The following is a 17,703-nucleotide window of genomic DNA, read 5'->3' as shown; positions in this document are numbered from 1 at the left end:
ATATCTGTCTCATGTCGATGGATCTTATGGGTTTGGATGTATGATATAAGATTTGGCCTTGGATGGTTGAATAGGGTTTATATTATTGTAAGGATAGTTAGCTTAGCATTACCAGAGGAGCCCCCAGTTCTTTCTTTGAGTGTGTCTGTGTGCACCGCACATAGCTTTGTTCCACTTTCATAAGCTCATAACTCTTAGGAGCAAAATTTGGCCATTCGGCCCATCAAGTCAATTCTGCCATTCTAGAATCAAAAGATAACATTCTCGTGCCACGACAATGATCTGTATTTCCCATTCTCCTGCCATCTCTGCATAACCCCTGACATTTGCAAATCCCTCTGGCTCATGTTATGGGTTAAAATATAAAGAATTGAGCTGAAGTTGGGTTTGAGTTGGCCATGGTTGGATTAGGTTTTGATTTTATTTCTAAGCAGACTTGTACCGCGAGGTCCAGAATTATGTGCCTTTACCTTTTGCACAAACATGTACCACCTGCAACGTCTCTCTTACAGGAAGGAGTTCTTGATGAGGCAGATGATTTCTTTGAGTTCAGGCTACGCGTTTCCGACTTGCTGAAGGATGTTATTGTCCTCATCGGAGCTTCAGAGTTTTTCCTGCAGGTGAGTAAGAAACATCTGACACGACGCAAAAAGCAACTCGTCATTCCGTAGCAAGGAGCTGCATTTGCTGGTTTACACAGAAGATTAGACACAAAATGCTGGAGTAACTCAGCGGGACAAGCAGCATCTCCGGAGAAAAGGGATAGGTGATGTTTCGGGTCGCCCATTCCTTCTCTCTAGAGATGCTGCCTGTCCCGCTGAGTTACTCCAGCATTTTGTGTCGATCGTCATTCTGTACATCTGTTGGGCCGCTTTCTTCCCATCCCCCCCACCCAGTCCAGCTATATTCCCGTTGTTTATTGTATGAAGGGTGGTGGGTATAGGCGATAAGCTGGTGGTTGAGGTAGTCACTATAACAATGTTTTGGACAGGTGCATGAATATGAAAGATTTAGAGGGATATATAGGGTAAACCTGACCAGGTGGGACCAGCATAGATGGGGCATCTCAGTCAGCATAAGCAAGTTGAGATGAAGGACCTGTTTCCGTGCTGTGTGACTCTGTATCAGCAGCCTCAGCCATTTTTGTGTGCTGTGCATCTATTTATTAAGCAATTTTCTTGCATCGGTTCAAATTCTTATATGATTGTTATTTTAGTTTGACGTAACTTTGGCAATGCAATTGCTGACTGTGGGCCTTGTTGTTTCCCAGCTATATTCAACACTGAAGGAAGGCAGCACAGCCTGGGAGGAGACGGAAGCCGTGCTCTTCATCATGACCGCGCTGGTCAAAAACCTAAACCCGTGAGTGCGAATCTTGTCGTGGCACGAGAATGTTATCTTTTGATTCTAGTTTAGTTTAGAGACACAGCGTGGAATCAGGCTCCTCGGCCCCTTGAGTCGGCGCCGACCCGTGATCCCAGAGCACAGACACTATCCTACACACACTAGTTTCAGTTCAGTTTATTGTCGCATGCACCAAACGAGGTAGAGTGAAAAGCTTCTTGTTGCCTGCTATCCAGTCAGCAGAAAGGTTAATTGGCTTTGGTAAAAATTGTAAATTGTTGCTCGTGTGCAGGATAATGTTAGTGTACGGGGATCGCTGGGCCGAAGGTTCTGTTTCTGCGCTGTATCTCTAAAACTAAAGTAATCCAGGCATTTTTGTCCACTAACTTAACCGTATCTCGTGGGGTAAAAACCGGTTGTACATGCACTCGTGTAAGCACTTTCGGTTGGTCGTCTTGCCACTTGTGGATTATTGCAGGAACAAATCTGAGCACTTTTCCAGCGAGTAAAATGTTGTCCTTTCTTTGCATTTAGGGAAAAGGAACTGCGGCTGGGAGATGTGGTCCAGGCTGTGATCAATCTCCCTGACAACACACACCTCGCAGTGCAGCATTCTGGAGTGCAGCTCCTGGGCGAGTTGGGAGAATACATCAATGGCAATGTGCACTGCCTCGGTCAGTACAGACTGCCGTTTACACAGCTTCCTTTCAAATGACGTGTCATAAATAATAAGAGCATAATTAGGCCATTTGGCCCATCAAGTCTACTCTGCCATTCAATCATGGCTGATCTATCTCTGCCTCCTAATCCCATTCTCCTGCCTTCTCCCCATAGCCCCTGACACCCGTACTAATCAAGAATCTATCTATCTCTGCGTTAAACATATCCACTGATGTGTGTATGAATTGCATTGCCGCAGGCTTGACCAGTACGTATTGTGGTGCCTCCTACATCATCCACTGTTAGCTATGGTCATTTGATGCTGCAAATAATCCTCCAGTTTACCACACAGAACCTAGCGGAGGTAGGGACTATAAAAGCATTTAAAAGACATGTGGACAGGTACATGGATAGGAAAGGTTTGGAGGGATATGGGCCAAACTCACAGATCTGTACTGCACTACATGCCACTTCTAAACCTAAACAAAAAATATTCTTTAGTTTTGTTTATTGTCACATGTACCGAGGTACAGTGAAAAGCTTTTGCTGCGCATTATCCAGTGAGCGGAAAGACAAAATTACAAGCGAGCCATTCACAGTGTACCGATATATGATAGGGAATAACGTGGACTCCGCCTCAGATCCGTGCTAACAGAGTAAATTTTCCCTGGCTGTGTGTGATTTTTGTTATTTCTTTGCTCAGAGCCGGTGCTGAATTTCCTGACACAGCGCCTGAAGCAGAGGGAGCTGGCGAACGCCGCGGCGAAAGCGATCCAGAGCGTCTGCACCATGTGCAGTGACCCGATGACCCGGCACTTCGAGGGGCTGCTGCAGGTGGCCTCGTCCCTGGACGCCCTCCCCATCTCGCACGACTCCTCCATCGGACTGCTTCGAGGTACGGAATCACTGACCATCTCTTGCTGCAGTGGGTGTCAGGAAACTGCCCGCAGTGTGTGCACCATGTTGGTTCACAGCGGGGGGGGGGCAAAACTGGTGTGAGCAAACTCTTGAATATATCAGTACCTTGACGGGCAACACTGTGAGCGTAGGTAATATCAGCTGTGCTCTTGTGCGGTGACAAGTTGTGTCTCTTTGCCAGGCATTTTTTTGGTGTTGGTTCGGATGCCGTCAGAGAAGATCGAGGAGACCTTCCAACGCCTCTGCTCCATGCAGGTTACTGCTCTGAAGAAAGTAAGAAACATTATATTCACCAGCGTGAAAGAGCATTGTTCCTTCCCTGTGAAGAAACATTGCAGAGAATTACGAGTGACCGGCGCTCTAAATTAATCCAGTGGACCGAACGTGGGCCTTGGCTTGTACTTTCTGAAATTTGCTGGAGAAATTTATCATTTTGTTAGTTAGTGAGTTCTGTTTACTGTCATGTGTACTGAGACACAGTGAAAAACTTTTTAGTTGTGCGCTATCTGGTCAGCGAAAAGACTACACATGATTCCAATTTAGATGTCCACAGTGTAGAGATACAGGATAAAGGGAATGAAGGTTAGTGCGAGATAAAGTCTAGTAAACTCCGATAAAAGACTGACTGAGGATCTCCATTGAGGTATATGGTAGGTCAGGGCTGCTCTAGAGTTGCCACTAAATAACAAAAATAGATGCACATAGATCTCCTGAAATTCTGTGCCACCAACTTAATTAGATCAGAATTTAAAAACAGAATTCAGATCGGGCGACACAATAGCTCCAGCAACCCGGGTTCAATCCTGACCTCGGGCGCTGTCTATGTGGAGTTTGAGTGTTCTCTCTGTGACCACATGGGTCTCCTCTAGGTGTTCTGGTTTCCTCTCACATACCAAAGACATGCAGGTTAGTGGATGAATTAGCTGTTGTAAATTTCCACCAGCGTGGAGATGAATGGTAAAATCTCGGGAGAGTTGATGTTAATGTGGTGAGAATAAAATTAGATTAATATGGTATTAGTGTCAATGGCTAGTTGGGAGTCAGCATGGACTCTGTGGGTGGGAGTGCCCTTTTCCATGTTGTATCTCTCTATGACATTGTTCATATTTCTGTACAAAATCAAAGATGTTGAACAAAAACAAAGTATAAAATCATGAGAGGAATAGATCGGGTAGATGCACAGAGTCCCTTGACCAGAGTAGGGGAATCAAGGACCGGAGGACATTAGGTTTAAAGTGAAGGGGGAAAGATTTAATAGGGATCTGAGGGGTAATTTTTTCACACAAAGGATGGTGGGTTTATGGAACAAGCTGCCAGAGGAGGTAGTTGAGGCTGGGACTATCCCAACGTTTAAGAAACATTTAGACAGGTACATGGATAGGACATGTTTGGAGGGATATGGACCAAACATGGGCAAGTGGGACTAGTGTAGCTGGGACATGTTAGTCAGTGTGGTCAAGTTGGGTCGAAGGGCCTGTTTCCACGCTGTATCGCTCTATAACTCTAAATGGTGTTTTGGGTTTCTGGGTTGTCGTGAGAATGAACCTTCGTCCCTCTGTCTCCCCGGGGTCTCTGATGTAATTCCCCTGGTGTATCAAGTGCTGCTATTTCAGTGAGTGTTGAACCTTCCCACTTTTACTTCTCTCTCAAGCTCTTGACGTCTGACATGACCAATGGAATCTCAGCAGACCCAGCAGTGTGGCTGGACAGACTGGCAGCTATATTCAGGTACAAGCCCTTCCCACCGCACTTCATCAAGCTGCCCAGTTGGTGCGTCTGACTAACTCAATTAATGCTCAGTCATTGACCCTTGCATTAAAGCATTCTACTGGTCACAAAGAGGGGACATCTCAAAAGTTTCCCTCTTACTTTGTCTCAGTAGCAGGATGGGGTGGGAGATTGCAACTTTCACCCTATTTCGACGAATGCAATCAACCTGGTGTGCACAATCAAATAGAGCAAGTTGTCCTACAACTTTAGTCTGTGCACGCCATACGCAAGAAGACGAAGTAGCAGGATGTGGTGTCACTGGGCTTCTTGTAATGTTTAAGAAAGAACTGCAGATGCTGGAACAATCGAAGGTAGATAAAAAATGCTGGAGAAACTCAGCGGGTGAGGCAACATCTATGGAGAGAAGGAATAGGCAACGTTTCGGGTCGAGACCCTTCTTCAGACTGATAAATGTTTAAGGAAGAACTGCAGATGCAGTTATTATATGGTTATTATCATATTCTGTTAATGTGATGCAGCAGCATTTTGGTTGTGACAGTAATGGTCCTGAATGGTCCTCCTTCTGAAGCAGTTCATGAAGTAATCAGTTTTGCAAGCTATCTATAGGAGACGAGACTTCCTCTATAATTATAAATATAATTGTTGTAAAGCATCCAACAAAAGTTTGCTACAGATTTAATCTCCTAAACTAACTTAAGTGCTCAAATTTAGTTTCTTAAAATGCCGGGCTTGCTCTTACGCTGTGCTAATCCTCCTCCATCTCGCTTCAACAGACACACAAACACTGTGGTGGTGGAGGGCAGGCCACATCCCTTTCAGAAAGTCATCCAGGAGGTAAGATGGCTTACCACGCCCAAATAGAAATAAACATTTTCAAATTGGAAAAAGTGTGCAATCTGGAAGCTGTGTTTGTTAAGTTAAGTGAATGTTGGAATTGCTTTTAAGAGTTTAATCACCATTTGAAGAGAGGTTCAGCGTAGGGTGGAGTTTTACAACAGGGCATAAACAATTTGGAAGTGATCCATGCGATAATCTAATCTGGTTTAACTCGGATACTGATGTAACAGGGTTGGGTTATGCTTGATGTGACCTCCTCATGCTTAACTGATCCAATCACCGGGTCAAATTGAACTGCAGATCTGTCAGCTTTGCCATTGCATAATGTGGAGCAGTCACAGCTGGCAACTGAGCCTTAGGCTGCTGTTCCTCACACTACCACCAGGCTTACTCCAGCCAAAGACTTCTCAACCAAAGATCCTATAGCGGAACAAGATAGACCACTCTCGCTAAATGCAATGGGCTGACGTGTAGCACGCAACGGATCGGAACGTGGGCCTTTTTTTCATCCATTTCCGTAACCGGACCCGACCCGACTCGATTTGCAGTGTAATCAACGTTGCGGGGGAACAGTTTGTGTTAATAAATAAAAATTCTGAAAATGAGGAGAAGATTTTTACCAAATAACTTTTATTGTTATGAGGATGTTTCCGTAACCGGCTTCCGTCTCTGCACTATTATCCTACGGGATCTTTGGTGCGAAGACGAAAGGCGGTTACGGAAATGGGGCCTTAAATTACCCATGAATCTGCCCATGACCGGACTACATCTTTTTTGTCGAGTGGACTATCTTGCTCGCTATAGGATCTTTGTTCTCAACTATTCTCCGCTAATCGGAGACATTGAAAGATGCACAATTCCTCAAATTGCCATTGATTGATTGATACTTTATTGTCGTGTGTACTTGTAACAGTGAGATGCATTGACCTCCACGTGCTTTCCATTGTAGATCTGGCCAGTGATCTCGGAAACCCTGTACAGGCACCAGGCTGATAATCGGATGGCCGAGAGATGCTGTCGCTGCCTGCGTTTTGCAATCAGATGCGTGGGAAAAGGATCTGCCATGTTGATTCAGCCTCTGGTCTCTCAGGTGTGTGCGTGCGTGCACATATACCCCGTGTCCCTTCAGTTTGTGTACTGTCACGTGTGCCGAGGTACAGTGAAACCTCGATCCTTGTGGCAGTAAACCGCGGATAGAACGGGTATCTGTCTGTCTTCGGAGTCAACAACATCGTTTAGTTTAGCGAGACCGCCTCGAAACAGGCCTTTCGGCCCATCGAGTCCGCACTGACCAGCACTGTCCTACACAGAATAGGGACGAGTTACATTTACGCCAGTTAACCTACAACGTCTTTGGCGTGTGGGGGGAACTAAAGATCTCAGAGAAAACCCACGCAGTCACAGGGAGAACGTACAAACTCCATACAGACAGCACCCGTTGTGAGGATCAAACCCGGGTCTCTGGCGCTGTGAGGCTGCAACTCTACCCGCTGCGCCAGCGTGCCGCCAGTTCTAGGATGGCAAACCCAAGCTTCCTTCTAGATCCCAAAGATGCATCGATGGGTAGATTAATTATTCACTGTACATTGCCTGTGATGTCGACGCTGCACATTAAAAGATAGGCTGGAACCCATTAAGAGGCCTGAAGGTGTAATATCGTGTGGATGCCCATAATCATGTCTCTTTTGTTTTTCTGCCCACCTCCAGATGGTGAGTGTGTACCAGTCCCACCAACACTCTTGCTTCCTGTACCTGGGTAGTATTTTGGTGGATGAATATGGCAGTGAGGAGAGTTGCATGCAGGGTCTGCTGGAGATGATGCAGGTTCGTTAATCGTAAATTTGTGCGGGGCCGTTTTATAGATCTTTGTGTATATTCATCGTTTGACTTATCGAGGAGCTAGATTCAAAAATAAGAAGTTAGCCTTCCAACCTCAGACTTTATTCAAAAGTGTGGGGTTCCATTTAAGATGTGGCACGATAAAGGCATTCTGTGTAGAACATAAAAAGGCACAGGAAGAATCCTCTCAGGCCAGGATATCTATGCCTACAATTATGGCAATCCCATGCTCTATGTTCCTCCATTTCCTGCCTGCTTCTAAGCCCGTCTAAATGCATCTAAGGCATTGCCATCATATCTGCTTCCAGCAGTTTTCCTGGTTATGCATTCCAGATACCCACACTTGTGATAGACACACAATGCTGGAGTAACTCAGCGGTTCAGGCAGCATCTCTGGAGAAAAGGAATGGGTGACGTTTCGAGTCGAAACCCTTCTGCAGGCTGAAGAAGGGTTTCAATCCGAAACGTCGACTATTCCGTTTCTCCAGAAATACTGTCTGAACCGCTGACTTACACCAGCATTTTGTTTATCCTTGGTGTAAACCAGCATCTGCAGTTCCTTCCTGCATACACCAGTGTGTGAGTGTATTTTGCCTCAAATTTCTCCTTTAAACTTTTACCCCCTCACTTTAAATATTTACCTCTAATCTTTGATTTTTCCTACCTGGCAAAAATACTTGTTCTACCCTATCCAAGCCTCTTATAATTTTATATTCTCTATCAGATTGCACCAGGGAACGCAATCTAAGTTTGACCAACCTCTCCTTCTAGTGAATATCTTCCAATCCGGATAACACCCTGTGGTAAAGCTTTAAAATCACACAGAAAAAGATAAGGTTTCAAGGTCAGTTTATCGTCACATGTGCCAGTTAATGTACGGTGAAATATGAGTTGCCATCCAGCCATACTAAGTGAAAAGCAACACTCGCAACTCACAAAAGTTAACATAAACATCCACCACAGTGGATTCCACATTCCTCGCCGTGATGGAAGGCAATAAAGTTCAAATGTCTTGCTCTTTGTCCATTGGGTGCCAGGATCACACTTGAATGTTGTGTGGTGCCCTGACACCAAAGTGATGTGGTCACCACTTTATGTGACGAATCTATTGTCATGCATGCTCCATTTTTAAGATGGCTTTAATTCCAGTGGATCCAAGGGGTGAACTTTGCATGCGATTCCTTTCAGGCATTTTGTGGGCCAACATTCCATCTTCTAGAACAACCTAGAGGGTTCCAGAACCATCCGGACACAGTGGATGATCTTTTCCGCTTGGCAACAAGGTATGTAAAGATTTACACAAAGATTCGTTTGGTTTTTGCAGACTTTCGTAGTTTGGTCCCCTCATTAAATGCAACGGAAACTGCGAGTTGCATTCCTTAAAATGGAAAGAAGCTGTAATACTAGAGTCACCAAATACCCATGTTGAGGAATGGTTCACCAGTGTATGAGAAGGCTTCAGAGTTAGCGGCAAGTGGCCCTTATAATGGCCCTAGATTATAACCAATATCTTCAATGGGATCTGGGTTTTGTAAAATGATCAAGTTTCAAGATACAGCTTTGAACTATGTCCTTCGGCCCACCAAGTCCGTGCCAACCAGCGATCACTTATACACTAACACTATCCTACACAATTTTTGCAGAAGCCAATTAACCTACAAACCTGCACATCTTTGGGGTGTGGGTGGAAACGGAAGCATGTGAAGAAAACCCACATGGTCACGGGGAGAGCATGCAAACTCCATATAGGCAGCACCCATAGTCAAGGTCTGGTGCTGTGAAACAGCAACTCTACCGCTGCGCCACCATGCTGCCCTAGTTGTTACTAAGATCAAATTTAATTTGTTTAGAGTCATTTAAATTTGCTTCCGAATTCCAGGAGGCGAGTGGCTGCAAGAGCTGACCCTACCTGTTCATCAGTTTAACAACTTAAGATAGACACAAAGAGGCTGGAGTAACCCAGCGGGACAGGCAGCATCTCTGGGGAGAATGAATGGGTGACGTTTCGGATAGCGATCCTTCTTCAGTCGATAATTGTTCTTCAGATATAAGGACATAAGTAATGAAAATGAAAATGAAAATGGCAAACCTACTTTTCTGTCGGTGGGTGCCACCTGACCTGAATATTTCCAGCATTGTCTCGTTTAAGATTCCTAACACTAGCCGTGCTTTATTTTGGGTTGCTTCTTCTAATGGTACATATGTTTCACAGTGGAATCTCATCACTGATTTGCAGAAACAGCTTAAGACATACATGGAGATTTTTTTTAAATATATGTGTGTGTGTGTGTGGTTTTATGTGCATACATATATAAATAAAATTCTATATATGTTATGTTTTAATCTATATTTGTGTCTGGATTTATATTATTAATATTATGCATAATGTATATATAATGATTTTGTATTAATTTATATTAATATAAATAAAATAATGTTACACGCGAACACACACACACTAACAGGTTTTTTTAGTGAATCTTGTGGGCATTCCTCTAAATGAGACAGTCCCCTGAGGGGCCTTGAAAAGCGAGTCTTCCACTTTCAGTATCTGACAGATCAGCGCATCATTGATCTGCTGAAAGGGAAGTATCACGTTTGATGCAATCTCCAATCTCGCTTAATTCCTGCGCACAATTATCTGCCAATTATCAGCCTTTGAGATGGCAAGATAGAGGCGCCGTTTTTGGAATGCTGCATATCTGATCTTGAACACCTTTGCGACTATAAACCATATTGCTTTGTGTAGTAATACTTTGCTGGCAGCGGTCGGTGGCTGTGAATACCTATCACATGCACTGCTCCTTTAGGAATTGTTCAATTACTGGCCTTCCCCCACTGCAGACCTTTTTGTTTTAGCATTGTACATTTCCCTTTGCTCGTTGGAAAGCAGAAGATTGCAGATTAGTCACGTATACGTTAATTCCTTCCCTGGCTTTGGTATGCTGTGTCTCAAAATGATTTGTTGGAATTTACCAAGGGGAAGGATTACGGGATAATAATTTTCCACCCAGGCTCCATGCTTGCAGAAATGCAAACTTTATGTTCTGTGTTCATAATATTTTTCTTCCCAGCATAATCATGAGGAATTTCTGTCATGGTAACAAATTCCATCAGTGTTTTTTCCCTAGTGTAAGCTGCTGGGAACCTCTTAAACGTTGCCCTCAGTGGCCTCACGGGTCACTGAGCAGGGCTAGCGTTGTTGTTTTATCAGCTCACACTGACGGAGCGCTCTCTCACTAAATCAAATCAATGAGTTTCTTTTTAACTCTGCGTAATCTGAGATTGCATCTCGCTACACAACATGCAGCAGATTTTAGTACGTGGTCAGTTTTCAGGAAACGGCCAATTCGGAACTCCAATGCCGCTGAGAGTGTTTTCTCCGACGCCGGAGTTCCATCATCCCTGCAAGAGGGCCTGAAACATCGGGCCTCAGCCACGGCGACTGTGACTGCGGAGGCCTCAAATAGGCCCCGACCACGGGTGAACACAGAGGAAGACGAAGGAACTTTTTATTGCCTTCCCTCACAGTGGAAAATGTTGATCCTGCTGTGGGGGGACGTTCATGTTAAATTCTATTGCGTGTTGTGTCTTTTCGTCTTTAATTTGTATGGATGTAGGGAAACCCAGTTTATTTTATGTACAGCACTTTGGTTTCAACGCGAGTTGATTTAAATGTGCTATATAAATAAAAATTACTTACTTACTTACTACCTAGTCATAGACCCATAGAACACAGCGGTGGAGGAACTCAGCGGGTCAGGCAGCATCTCAGGAGGACACGGATCGGGATATTTCATCAGAAATAAAATGTCGCCTATCCGTGTTCACCATAGATGCCGCCTGACCCGCTGAGTTACCCCAGCACTTTGTCTTCTACTCAAGATTCCGGCAACTGTAGTTCCTTGTGATGCCATAGATGCTAGTGTAGTTCAGCAAGGATAGAGGCCCTTTGGCCCACCTGGCCCATGCCAACTAAGTTGGCAAATGGGGCTGGTCTCATTTGCCTGCATTTGGCCCATCACCCTCTTTAAACTCTATCCATATATCTATTTTGGGTCGAGAACCAGAAATGTCGCCTATTCCGTCAAACGGTGCCTATTCCTGCCTCACCGGCTGAGTTCCTCTGGCATTTTTGTCTATCTTTGATTTTTCCAGCATCTGCAGTTCTTTCTTAAACATATATCTGTCCATGTGCCTTTTAAGAGTTGCAATTGTATCTGCTTCTGCAGCTGGCTCTGTGGACGACCATCTGAATGACAAAGTTTCACATGGGGTCTCTCTTCTGTACTGTACACTGACAATGACAATTAAAATTGAATCTGAATCTGAATCTGAATCTTAAATCTCTCCCCTCTCACGTTAAGCCTTTTGTTTTAGAATTCTCATGTTAGAATAGTGTAAGAAAATAGTTTGAATCTTACACTTTACCTGCAAAGTTGCTTCGCAAGGTGAATTGATACTCGGTGCTCCTGTTAGCTCTGAATTGAGGTGTGAATATTGCTGATTTGTTTGCACTTCAAAAAGCAAGCCCTGGTTTACTGCCATGCCTTTCATGTCCCTTCCAGGGTTTCAAAGCACCTTTTAAGGTCAAACAATTAATTTTGAGGTGTAGTAATAAAAACTGAAAATCTTCAAAACACTCAGTTGGTTGGGCAGTGTCTTGGAAAGAGAAAGGGTCGATGGTTCCGGTCAGGAACACCTTCAGTCCGAAACATTCTCTTTTTTTTTCTCTCCATAGACTCTGTCTGATCTGTTGAGTTTCCAGCATGATGTTTTTATTGTCGATTTTGAGAAGGGGAAGATGTTTTCAGAGCTGTGAAAGAGAGAAAGTAGTAAAGAAGGCTAGATAATGAAGGATAGACCTGTACTATGGTGAATACCATTGGTTAATGGAGGTGGTTAGCAGCACTTGGTGTTGTTTGTGTAAGGTAATGTTAATAGCTAGACTGGGACACGTACTTGTGGAGGAAGAAAAACTGGCTGAAATGATGACCATCAGTAATGGTCAGTTCTGACAGTCAAAAAGCGAGTGTCTAGAGTTGAAGAATTCAAAGGTGAGTCTGGATAATCTAAACTGATGAGGAATAAATATTGTTGAGATCACAGGATAATTCGAAGATAGACACAAAATGCTGGTTTAACTCAGCAGGTCAGGCAACATCTTTGGAGAAAAGGAATAGGTGGCATTTTGGGCCAGGACGCTTCTCGGGATAATTCTCCTGTGTTTTTTAATTGCTTCCAAGAATGTGCCCAACCCAGGCGATTATTTGCATGCTAGCCACAGACTCAAGTCTACCAATCATGTATTACAATCGCTCCACTCTATACACTGTAAATGGCTCGATTGTAATCGTTTATTGTCGTTCTGCTGACTGGATAACATGCAACAAAAGTTTTCACTCTACCTCGGTACATGTGACAATAAACTGTGACTAAAACTATTTGTCTTGAGACTGCCAGGGCCTTGGTATTGTGCCCGATTTGTGAGTTACACATTACTCTGCCATAACAAGTGAGGTCGCCTATTGGACTCTGCATCAGCGGTGTACTGACCAAAGCAAAAGATGCTGTGACAGCATCGCAGCTGATCCCAAGCCTTTCCTCATGGACGTTGATGCAGACTTTCCCATGGGAGTCCTGGCTGCATTCCCCTGTTCTGTGCTTGGTCTTCCCTCTTCGATCTACTGACGTGCCGAGATACGCACAAGCAATAGATCAAACCCAGAGCCTTTTCTGTTCTTATGTTTATGTATCAGAACTGTTCAACAGCGAACAAACTAAACTCTTCAACAGATTCGCTCTTAAGAATCTCCTTTGATCCTGACGTTTTAAGTTCTTGGCAAAGTTGCATGTTAGTCACTGGTTCAAGTCAACAATAGGCGATTTAATTGCTTGATGTATAAATCTGTTGATGGCTCTAGGTTAGTTACTGTGTGTCCCAGGATCACAGTGAATGGCGGTGCTGGCTCGAAGGGCCGTATGGCCTACTCCTGCACCTATTGTCTATTGATGTTATTGAATCCCACTGATGGGTAAATGGTCTGCTCCAGCCCACGTTTGCCAGGACTTCAGTAATCTCTCGGGCTGAGCAGCGTAATCCTGGTCTATTAACGTGGAAGGTCATCTAGGGTTCACGCAGGAGAAAGTGAAAGCCACCGGCAAGCTTGCAATAATATCCCTTACACTTTAGCTACAGATAATCGCTCGCTCGCTTGCGTCGATAATCGTATTGTTTGGCAGTGGGAAGCTGCTCTGCAGTGGTTGATGTCCACAGCGAGGGAATGGAAAACACACTCACAATTAGGTGAAGTCATTGTATAACACATTGGTGAGGCAGCATTAGGAGTATTGTTCAGCGTGGAAACAGGCACCGACCAGCGATCCATGCACACTATAACACTACCCTACACTAGGGACAATTTTTTTACATTTATACCAAGCCAATTAACCTACAAACCTGCACGTCTTGGGAGTGTGGGAGGAAACCAAGGTTCTCGGTGAAAACCCACGCAGGTCACAGGGAGAATGTACAAACTTTGCACAGACAGCACCCGTAGCCAGGATCGATCCCGGATCTCTAGCGCTGTATGGCAGCGACTATACCGCTGTGCCACCGCACCGCCCACCTGGGGTCACCCTGCTATAGGGAGGATGCCGTGAAGCTAGAAAGAGTGCAGAGAAGATTTACGAGGATGTTGCCAGCACACGAGGGCCTGAGCTACAGGGAGATGTTGAGCAGGCTAGGAGTGCAGGAAGCTGAAGGATGATCTTATAGAGGGGGCATAAAACCATGAGGCAGTAAATCCAGTGAATGCACAGTCTTTTACTCGGAGAAAGGTAAACAAGAACCAGGTGACATAGGTTTTGCGAGAAACCAGAGAGGCGACTTTTTCCCCACACAGGGTGGTGGGCATATGGAATGAGCTGCCAGAGGACGTAGTGTCTCAACCCGAAACATCACGCATTCCCTCTATCCAGAGATGCTGCTTGTCCCGCCGAGTCACTCCTGTATTTTGTAACTATCTTCAGAGGTAGTCGGGGCAGGTACAATAACAGCATTTGGACAGGTGCATGGATGGGAAAGGTGTGGGGGGAGATATGGGCTGAACCTGGGCAGGTGAGATGGGTCATTTTGGTCAGCTTGGGTGTAAGTTGTTTCAAAGAGTTGTATGACTCTAAATGAGCTCTTCTCTTCCCAGGTTCATTCAGCGGAGCCCGGTGGTGTTGATCCAAAGCCCAGTGATGTCTCTGATCATCCGATGTGCGTTGGCAGCAACCACGCTGAACCACCGCGATGCAAACTCCAGCGTGATGAAGTTCCTGCAGGATCTGATTCACGTGGCTACCATCAATGAGGTGACAATGCGATACCTGGATCTCACCCATGTACTGCAGTACTGATCTCGGCCTCGCACCACCCTTCCCTGCCTGATCCTGGACACCAGGGATGGACTTCCCCTGGTCCTTGCCTATCAGTGCAACCAACCTGATTGTCCATTGTGAGCCCACCACCAACAACATCTTCCCGTCCTCTCCCCTGTCCCCTGTCTGCTTTCCACAAAGACCACTCTCTCCCGGTGATGCCTTGGTTTCCTCATCCCTCCCCAGATACTTTCCCCAGCAAAGAAGGGTCTTGACCTGCAACATATAGCCAGAGATGCTGCCTGTCCCGCTGAGTTACTCCTGCATTTTGTGTCCATCTCTGATGAAGGGTCTTGACTAGAAACGTTACTTATTCCCTATCCAAAGATGCTGCCTGGCCCGCGGAACTACTCCAGCACTTTGTGTGTTTTGCTGACGATTCCGGCATCTGCAGTTCCTCGTGGTGATAATAAATTTGTATTGTATTGTATTGTGATTGCGTTTGTTGTTGCGTTCCAGCACAGGGACGACTTTGAGCTGCGGAAGAACCTGGTGCACGGGTTCCTGGGGGAGAGTGGGGCGCTGCTGGTGGCACAGCTGGTCCAGGCCTGCTGCTTCTACCTGGTGCCCAGCATGCTTGGTAACGTGGCCGACGTCTTGTGGGAGCTCCGCATCTTTGACTGCAAGGTGAGTGCGCCCGGGCGCTGTCTCAATTCCTCATCTCACCTGATGATTGTAGGTAAGTGTTGCACCTGCAAAAATAGTAGCAGGAGTGGATCACCACTCATATGCTGAGAGAATGGAACGGCTGGGCTTGTACACTCTGGAGTTTAGATCGATGAGGTGATCTTATTGAAACATATAAGATTATTAAGGGTTTGGACAGGCTAGAGGCAGGAAATACGTTCCCGATGTTGGGGGAGTCCAGAACCAGGGGCCACACTGTTTAAGAATAAGGGGTAGGCTGTTCAGAACGGAGATGAGGAAACACCTTTTCACACCGAGGGTTGTGAATCTGTGGAATTCTCTGCCTCAGAAGGCAGTGGAGGCCAATTCTCTGAATGCTTTCAAGAGAGGGTTAGATAGAGGTCTTAAAGATAGCGGAGTCAGGGGATATGGGGAGAAGGCAGGAACGGGGTACTGATTGGGGATGATCAGCCATGATCACATTGAATGGCAGTGCTGGCTCGAAGGGCCGAATGGCCTACTCCTGCACCTATTGTCTATTGTCTTTTCTACTTTGATTCTGATCCTGTGGTTCAGTGAGAACGTGGTTGATTCTGGACTTGGCCCCACTTTTACACCCAGCCATTTGTTCTATTTCTCACACGTCTACTGCTTTAGAGTTTGAATATAATCATTGGCTGAACTGACGCAGCCCTCTGCAGTAGATCATTAGAAAGATTTATAATCCTCGGTAAATCACATTTAGAGTGCTGGAGTAACCCAGCCGATCAGGCAGCATCTCCGGAGGACATGGATAGGTGACATTTTGGGTCGGGCCCTTCTTCAGACTGGCTGAGTTACTCTAGCTGCTGCCTGACCTGCTGAGTTACTTTAGCACTTTGTGCTTTACTCAAGATTCCAGCATTTGCAGTTCCTTGTGTCTCCATTTATAATCCTTGCCTTGTTCTTGGGATTTGCTCCCATTCTAGACTCTCTAACAATCCATTCCATTGATTCCTTTCATAATCTTCCAGTGAAATCATCTCTAATTTTTGCCACGCTCCTGTGAGTAAAGGCCAGTTTCCCTCAATGTCTACTGGTGCATCACGCCAGCAATGAGTTTAGTGAGCGCATGCAGTACTAACTCAGAGCCAAGTACAACCTTCCTGAGCAACAGAGGACTAGTGTATGCACACACCGCACCAACTCCTTGCTCTCCTGACCGTTTGTCCTAACTACCAGTTATACTTTGGGTTTACTTTCTCTGTCCAATGATGCATCATACCGGTCGGTAACCTTCCATGAAGACATGTATCTGTTTCACACCATTTAAAAAAAATCTTCCTGCTTAAAAAATACACTTAGATAGACACAAAATGCTGGAGTGACTCAGCGGGACAGGCAGCATCTTTGGAGAGAAGGAATGGGTCGTTTTGGGTCGAGACCCTTCTTCAGACCTGAAGAAGTTCCTCCAGCATTTTGTGTCATGCTGCCTCTCCCGCTGAGTTACTCCAGCATTTTGTGTCTATCTTCGGTTTAAACCATCATCTGCAGTTCCTTCCTACATAAAAAAAAAATACTCTTCTAGTTTTCCTACATAATCTCACTTTTTTTTTCCCCATATTATTATTCTGACACTACATTCACTTAATCTGTTTATCCCATTGTAGACGTCTTTTCATCCTGGCTATTTCAACATGCTTCATGTGGTTGTGCTATTGAGGGACACCAGCGGGATCTGTGCTGCATTTCCTGATCTAAATTATCACCTTGGAGGGACTCCACCCAATCCCTGATCCAAATCTAATGCTTCCCATCTGTGTAAGAGAATGAATGTAAGTAAAAGAGTTGAATGTCCTGCTGCTTTTTTTTAAAAATCCATTCACTTTTGGGCTAGCTAGGATGTTTCAGAGTCAAGTAAATTGGAGGGAATATATGGAATCATCATTTACTTTTTGGGGCCTAGTCACTGGCAAGGTGTTCAGAGATACAGCACGGAAACAGGCCTTTCTGCCCACTGAGTCCGCACCGACCAGCAATCCCCGCATATTGACATTATCCTACTCGTACTAGGGACAATTTATATATTACCAAGCCAATTAACCCAGAAACCTGTACGTCTTTGGAGTGAGAGAGGAAACCGAAGATCTCTGAGAAAACCCCACGGGGAGAACGTACAAACTCAGTAAAGACAGCACCGTTAGTTGGGATCGAACCCGGGTCTCTGGCGCTGAAAGTGCTGCAAGGCAGCAACTCTACCGCTGCACCACTGTGCTGCCCCACTGTTGTTGCTCTCTCGTGGCTAGCTAGGTCATTTCAGTGTCGGGTAAATCGGAGGAAGCG

General features: G+C 45.2%; 1 protein-coding gene across 6 annotated transcripts in view; it reads left to right on the top strand.

Annotated features, from left to right (window-relative positions):
- LOC129713964 (transportin-3-like) overlaps positions 1-17,703 on the top strand; it is a 44,856-nt gene that overhangs the window by 17,508 nt on the left and 9,645 nt on the right. For 4 of the 6 annotated variants that reach the window (XM_055663386.1, XM_055663388.1, XM_055663385.1 and 1 more), the window contains 12 exons: positions 513-620; positions 1,271-1,362; positions 1,879-2,018; positions 2,708-2,899; positions 3,104-3,195; positions 4,574-4,650; positions 5,427-5,487; positions 6,440-6,580; positions 7,198-7,314; positions 8,518-8,612; positions 14,532-14,688; positions 15,214-15,381. In XM_055663386.1, coding sequence (XP_055519361.1) covers positions 513-620; positions 1,271-1,362; positions 1,879-2,018; positions 2,708-2,899; positions 3,104-3,195; positions 4,574-4,650; positions 5,427-5,487; positions 6,440-6,580; positions 7,198-7,314; positions 8,518-8,612; positions 14,532-14,688; positions 15,214-15,381 — 1,440 coding nt within the window. Of the gene's footprint in view, positions 1-512; positions 621-1,270; positions 1,363-1,878; positions 2,019-2,707; positions 2,900-3,103; positions 3,196-4,573; positions 4,651-5,426; positions 5,488-6,439; positions 6,581-7,197; positions 7,315-8,517; positions 8,613-9,208; positions 9,616-14,531; positions 14,689-15,213; positions 15,382-17,030; positions 17,196-17,703 lie in introns of those variants that run through there. The other 2 variants (XM_055663389.1, XM_055663390.1) reach the window with 2 other exon arrangements.

The sequence above is a fragment of the Leucoraja erinacea genome, chromosome 37 (assembly GCF_028641065.1).
Source record: "Leucoraja erinacea ecotype New England chromosome 37, Leri_hhj_1, whole genome shotgun sequence".
NCBI lineage: Eukaryota > Metazoa > Chordata > Chondrichthyes > Rajiformes > Rajidae > Leucoraja > Leucoraja erinaceus.
The sequence above is the reverse complement of the archived record's forward strand: the minus strand, read 5'-3'. Positions and strand labels throughout refer to the sequence as shown.